This window comes from Pleurodeles waltl, chromosome 8, assembly GCF_031143425.1.
Source record: "Pleurodeles waltl isolate 20211129_DDA chromosome 8, aPleWal1.hap1.20221129, whole genome shotgun sequence".
Classification (NCBI taxonomy): Eukaryota; Metazoa; Chordata; class Amphibia; order Caudata; family Salamandridae; genus Pleurodeles; species Pleurodeles waltl.
The window spans coordinates 1,312,670,190-1,312,677,646 of NC_090447.1; the positions used below are offsets into that span (position 1 = coordinate 1,312,670,190).

Genomic DNA, 7,457 nt, shown 5'->3' on the forward strand with positions numbered 1-7,457 from the left:
TATATGGGCTGCTGAGAGATGTAGCCCCCATCCCCCTCCCCCAACACTCCAGCAGCAATGGGCCTTAATGCTGGTATCCTGCATGTCAAGTGGAGCGCTCAAAAGCGTAAAGAGGCAGCGTGCCCCTTCGGGACATATTGTTTGGGGTCAAGGGCAACAAGTTTTCATGTTTATTTTGTCCTTGGGATTAAGGAGGCCCTACCCCTGCTGCACAAACTCTTTGGCTGCCAGTGTACAGAGAAGGGAACTGTCTGCAGCTGAGGTAATGTGTGTCCATATGTTCATGTTGTTTGAACTTGTATTTATGGTTCATTAATGGACACCCTTCATGTTAGGGTGAGCACTGTAAATAAACGTTTGAAAGTCACACTGCATTACTGACAGTGGTTCCAGTATATAAAAAAAAAAAAAATAAGTGTACACACGTTTGAAAAGTTTAACAATATGAGACTAAGTATAATGCTCCCTGAATTCTCTCTGATTAGATGCAAATATTTGGAGAAGCTTGTAAGCAAGACTGATTATTCTTTGCTTTCAAAATAAAATGTTCAGAAGAAAATATAAGTAGGAAAAAAAAAATTGCACTGACATTTTAAGTGCTATTTCTTTGAAGCGTCATTTAGTAAAATGTGTTGATGCATGCTAGTATTTCCCAAAAACGGCGACTGCATGTTCTCTGCGGGGGCCCTCCAGTTGTTACACCATTGATTGCCACAGTAGCTCCTCGCACTGAACAAAACTAATTTGTGTGCCAATATGCTCCTCGTGGAAAAGCAGAATTCGATCACTCACAGCAAAGCCAGCCGATTGTGAGAGAAATTGAAGTGCAATAAAAACAAAAAGTCTTTGTTCACGCCAGTCCTAATTACGGACGCAATTCTTAAAGTCACAAAAGTGCACCCATGGAATACGTCTTTGAATTAGTGGATTTCATGAATTCACAAGAACTTACAGAAGTTGACCAGGAAATCGTATTCCTAGAAAATATTTGGAAACTGTATTTTAACACAAGCAAATATGCATGTGTGGATTTGCTCATGTGAAAATCTATTGAGCCTCAGGTTTTAAGAAAAATGGGTTAAAGAAAAGTTTTTCCACTCGCAGAACCGCAAGCCAGATCTTATGGCGAAGTGGAATAATCCATCCACTCATTGCCTGAATCTGTTTCTGACCCAGGGTCGAATCTGTTTAATTCACTCATCCTTTTATCCTCCCGAGTTTAATAAAAAGTACTAGTGAGCAGATTAACAGTTGTGTTATACAGCACCAAGAAAGCCCTTAGCAGACAGCTTTTTAGCAAGAAATGCTCTCTAACTTTATAATGTGTACTCAAGATGCTATATCCTTAACAACCTTGAAGAGGACAAGGCTTACTTGCACAACATTTAGTTTTAGAATATTTCAGGTTTGCACCCTTCAAAATCTTTAGCCCTTTTTTTAGGTAAAAAAAAAAAAACATAGGCAAAGCTGATTAGTCTCAATATGCCAGTGTTTGTTCAGTTTAAGTTTTGGCTTTGCCAATGATGGAAGACAAACCAGAAAAATTAGGCAACTATTCTGGATTTTTTTTTTTTACCTCAAAAACTGCTGTCACTGAGTCAAGACGCAAAACAATGAGTAGACGAACAACATTGTTGTACCATTCCGAGATGGACTTCGCATTAGATCTAGACTCAACATGATTGCCATTTATAAATACATGAAATAATATCCCAAGATGGCTACTGAGGTCAATCGGTGGATGGTTGACATAGGAGAAAGAGTAGCACAGGCAGTGGGCACAAAGTATAGACAGGTGGTAGATACAAAGGCGAGTTACCTAAGCCTTGGGTAGGAAGGCAGCGTGTCAAACTGGCACCACTGCCCCCCCCCCCCAGCCCCCTTTTCATAAAATATTCTCCAGGAAGGGAAAGAGAATCTCTTTCAAATAACTCAGACCATGCATTTACTTCTCCCACACTAAATGTTTAAAGTTAAACATCGACATCCGGTCACAACAACACTTTCTTGTAAACTTAAATAAATAGCATTTATAACTGACACTTGTTAGTGTGCATCAAACATATATCCTACCATACTTAATTGGTAGGATGTATACTAATGTACAAACAGAAACTTTATTTTTCAGGAATACACGTTGATTTTTTTTTTTTATATATATCTTAGTAAACGACACCTTGTGACAATGTGGCCCCAACCATATATTCCGAAGCCACTTGTATGCACCTAATTAGTCTAATAAAAACGCATCGCAGCAACCACCATCTTAAAGCGGGCTGTTGTATTCACAAGATTCAACCATTCGGGCGTATCACATTCACGAGCGAGGTTTTTAAAATAATTAATGTTTCGTGAGAAGTAATTTTAGACAAGCGTTAACCGGGTAAAATTCACACTTCCAAATAGAGCCCCTTCGAAAATAAAAGTAGAAATTAGCCCGTCCACATACGTGACAGGTATTTAGTTGGAACGGAGCTCGTTAAGCGAACAAGGGCCAACCTATGTACAAATATTGCACGAAGTTAAACAGGTAGTGCGTTTCCACTTCTCAGGTCCTGAAGAGTGGTGGCAGAGCTGCCGCTGTGAAATCACCACACTTTCATTATCTCTCGTCTTTGAGCCAAGCCATCTGGCTGCCTTAACCCTTTCGCTTACCTGACTGCTTGCAGCCATAACAGAAGTGTTGGCTCTCCGCCATCCCTCCACACCTTTCACTCCTACCAGAACACCGCGTGCGCCCGACGGCACGTGGGTTGGCTCAAGTGCCGCCTTTTAAAAACTCGGGGAGCGTAACGCCGCTAGCTTGGGCGTGAACGGCACGTGACCCACCGGAAAGGGTGTGGCAAGGGCCTTTTTCTGAATTTATTGTAAAGAAGATCCTGCGTTAACCTTGTTGCCTGCTGGAGAAAGGTTTTCTTATGCTAACTTGTCTTGTACGGGTTTTTTGTTTGGTTTCACCGACTGGAAACCGTGCCCAGCAGTACCCATAAAAAAGTCGGTTAAATTATATAAAAATATTAAGTTGCTTGAGTAATAGTAAACTCTTTTGTGGTTTGTAAATTGCTTGTGCAGTAGCGATCAATAATGAAAATCCAAAATGTTTTTCGGGAAAAAAAGACTGTGGCAATAGTCTCCGAAATAACAAGAAATCCTGTCCAAGGTGCGCTCTGTAGACGCGTCACATGAAAAGTAAACTTAAATGCTGTGCTTCCTAAACGTACCTTTCAACCAGTATCTCGGTGTCCGTGAGCTTTCTCCTATTGTAGCCAGACATACCACACAAATTGACTATTGCCATGTAAGACCTGCGTATCAGCCGCAAACTAGGACACTAAAAAGCATCAAACCTGCCCTGCTTGAAAAGGGGCATCAACAATTTTTTTGACAAAAAAGGACCCCCCTGAAATCTAACAAGAAGGGGGATAAAAGGGAGGGAGATGCTAATCCGGCTGGGTGTGACGGGTGCCAAAGAGGGCGCCCCCACAACCCATGCCACCTAAATCACACACCTGCCTAACTCCCCCCACTACCCACAATAATTTGGGCCCACGAGCGCCTTCAGGATGTACCACCACTCCTGGCAATTTCAAAAGGAGACTAGGTAACCCTAGCTTCTCATATACCCTTATGAGGTAAAAAGACACTACTTTGTTTTACACGTAAAAGGTCACTTTATTAGAACAGGTCTCAAAAACGAATCATAACCCCTCAAAAACTTAGGAAAAGTGCCTTACAAAACTAATAATAACGTCACTAATACATCATAAACTTCCTAAACTAACCCACCCTTCTAAAATGTCATTTGCCCCCTCCCTCTAAACTCTTCCCTTGACACCCTAAACCTGTCATACAACTCCTTCAACCACTGACATCACCAAAAACACTCCCCTATTTCTTTCACCCAATCCATTTGCTCCATTTTTAGGTTGAGCGTAAGTGTACGGCCTCTTGTATATACTTTAGTATATACTTATATACTTTTTTTGTGGGCTCTGCTTTTTCATTGGTTTGTTTCAGTGTCCTTAAAAAATCCTTGCTTGCTAGTGGTCAAACCTTCCTCTTTGTCCCATCTTTTCCTCAGTTGCACACTCCCCTTGAGCATGGCCCCTGGTACTTGTACCCTTCAACTTGTGCCACTGTAGCATCTGGTTAGGACTACTTTTTTCTTAGGAAAAGAGCATTTGACAAGAGCGCTGGATGTTTTCAGAGGCTATAGTCAGTTTCTCTAAACAGGGTTGTAAATTATTTTCTTCTCTGGTTATATGGTCTGTGGTTTCAAAGATCGAGGTAAAATGTTAGAGGCTATTTTCTGGGAGGTCTGTTTCAACCCCCAGGTGTAGTGTTATTTTCTTTATTTTTTGTCTTGTGTCACTGCATCCGGTGTATTTGTGAGAGTGTTTGTTTCCTTCTTTCACAAGAAAGTGATGATCAGTGAGACAGAGAGAGATTTGCCAAGCGTCTGCAGCTGCTGGCACATGCGTAAAAGCAGTCGAGCTGCGCCCAAAAAGTCCCCAGTGTAAATCATAACAGAGCAAATAACAACAAATGGGAGGAAGCCGGGCGCTTATCTGCATGCCACGCCAGAGAGAAATGCAATAGCTTGGCCAAGGTAGAAAGATTAAAATAGAGTGTGAATAGTTGCTCTAGGGCTTCAAAACCCCTCAAGGCAGGGATCAGGATACAATTAACTCATGCCTCCACCTTGACTCTAAATCAGTCCCAGGAAGCGGACAGAGAGGTGGAAACAATAAACATAAAACAGTTGACATTAAATTAACTGATGAAAGGGGCTGCAGGATTGATTTAAAAAGTACAGATATCTTTATGTGTCATATTTTTGTGTCTCATTGCTCTCGTGCCTGAGTGTGTGAGGGGAATCAGCTTCGCTCCAGCTTCCAACTTGCTTATTGCGCCCTCTCTCTCCCCCTGTGCACAAAAGCTGGTTTTAATCGGTGCGATTAGTTTTGATGTAACATTTCCGTGGGCAATTTCTGCAAATGGATGGAGTGTTTCTTTGCAAGAAGCAGATGATGACAATTATAAGGCTTGCCGGTTCCCCTTCACTCCTTATCGTCTGGACATTGTTGAACTGCACCTAGGGTCGCAGTACTTGTTGATGAAGAGGCCCCTGTCCCTCTGGGTCCTCTCCTCCTCCTTCCACTGTCTCTGTGCAATCAAAGGAAGTGTGATGATTTTGGCACTGAAAGGCAATCCGATTTCCTTCTCCCCTAACATCCCAAAATGACGTGCTGTGATAATCAGCACACAGGGAGCCCCATTGGGTCGAATAAAGTCCAAGGCAGAGTCTGCGGGGGACACACATACACACACCTTTCAAAATGAGAGGCAATAGATGCAACACAGTTTTGCCTTACATTGACCTACATCATTTTCACAAAAAATGAACAATCACAAGCCGATTTTCCAATATGAAGGAGGGAGTATTTGCACACAAGGTTCTTTTTACCTCTGTTTTCTGAAACTTAATTGAAACTTGGCATCTAAAATTGTTAGCAAACACCCCTCCTCCACCGAAGCATCACAGGAGCTAAACATTTCTGTCTTGAAACTGTTACCATGTAGTTTCCTCAGAATGGTCTGTGGTCACACGGTATCGTTGTTAGGGAATAAAGCAGTAGAGTAGCCATGTCCCCTTATCAGGTTAGACAAGGACCACGGTTTCCAGATTACTTCAGGTCACATCATACCACTTCCCCAGTCCAAGCCTTTGACAAATAATTTCAGGTACTCTAGTCCAGTTGAAATTAACTAAGACTACAACTCCCAGAATGCGCTCGTAATTACAAATACAAACATGGAAACAAAACGTCCTGGTGACTTGGAGTCACGTGCTACCAGATCTTGTTTATTTTGATCTACGTGGGCAAGGTTATTGTTAACTCTCAGGGACATTTAACCAAGTTTCATTTTTGGGAACCCGGGCATGACAAATTTTGAAGCTCCCTGTTTGGAGCAATGTTGAATTTTATTACCTGTTTTGCGCTAATTGAGTCCCACACAAAGCCTATACTTCCTAATATATACATTAAACTTTCAAAAGTGAATATCAATATCGCACCATTGCTTATTCAGTAGCAATAAAATCATTAACCGACTCACCTTGAGGCCATGACAGATGATGTATCAATCTATATTCACCATGTTATTTCTCGGGAGTACTGCCAATGGTGAAATTGTAAGATTTTATAATGGCCTTTCATGGAAAGGGCCTACAATTCTACTTTCCTTCACTTCTTTCTTCAACACCTTCAAACACCTATGCATGGGCAACCTCTGTTCTCAAGTTATTTGCCCATATTCAGGTGCAATCATTAAATAACCGCCGCCATTGTTTGTATAGACCCTTGTTTGTCAACAAGAAGAAGTTAAAAGGAGCAATCCTCTACATCAAAAACCATATAAACAACATTACTAAAGACATTAGTACAGTCAATAAGGAGAATATTTGAGAGTTAAAGGTTTTATTAATCAATTTGTTAATTCATTATTTATTCAATAAGTACTAGTCTTTTAAGAATCAGCATTATAAATTAATATAATCCAATAATCAATATTTCAAAATAAGCAAGAATACAATATTTGTAAGTATAACCACTAATATTCTAATAATACAGCAAGCATAAAGGATTTTTCCTAATTTAAATTAAATTAGGTTGGAATACAATAAAGGTGTCAGTTCAGAAACCCAATAAAGAACTGTGACAAGAGAATAAATGAACAAGCATAAAGCCTTTCTATGCCATGTAAAGAAAATGTTAAGATGATCTCAGCTATAAATCAGCAGACGTCTAATAAAACAGTTAATAGGCTCAAAAGCAATCTCCTGTGAAGAGAGATATAGGCCCTCATTCTGACCCTGGCGGTCGGTGATAAAGCGGCAGCCAACCCGCCAACAGGCCGGCGGTCCAAAATATGCAATTCTGACCCTGGCGGGAACCGCCAACACAGCCCGCCGCATTAACACTCCGCCAGCCACGGCGGAACAAACAAACAGCGCAGTGGTCCCCGCCAACAGCCAGGCGGCAGACAATGTACCGCCCACCCTATCACGACCCACCAATCCGCCACCTTTTCCGGGGCGGGAGCACCGCCGATAAAAACACGGCGGAAACAGACTACGAACGGGAAAACGCTCACCTCCACATACTCCACGCGAGATTCCGGCAGTATGGAACCCGAGTTGCAGGTCATCCCCGCACTCCTATACCTGCTCCTGTACCAGGAGCACGCCCGGCGGCGCGGAAGACATCGGTGAGTACTGCACCTACGACACAGGGGAGGGAAAAGATTACCGGCACACACCCACCCACCCACACCCACTACAACACACACATCAATGCATTCCCACAGATCACTGTCACAACCCACAAACCCCCCCCTCCGAAATAATGCAAAGACCAAAAGAAGAGATCTTAAACGGGCAGATATATTGAAAA

At 42.0% G+C, this 7,457-nt stretch overlaps 1 protein-coding gene across 1 annotated transcript in view; it reads right to left on the reverse strand.

Moving 5' to 3' along the window:
- RNF17 (ring finger protein 17) overlaps window positions 1-2,737 on the reverse strand; it is a 1,983,649-nt gene extending 1,980,912 nt beyond the window's left edge. The window contains exon 1 of the mRNA XM_069202301.1: window positions 2,656-2,737. Coding sequence (XP_069058402.1) covers window positions 2,656-2,698 — 43 coding nt within the window. The 5' untranslated portion in view covers window positions 2,699-2,737. The remainder of the gene's footprint in view (window positions 1-2,655) is intronic.
- Between the last annotated feature and the right edge of the window lie 4,720 nt (window positions 2,738-7,457).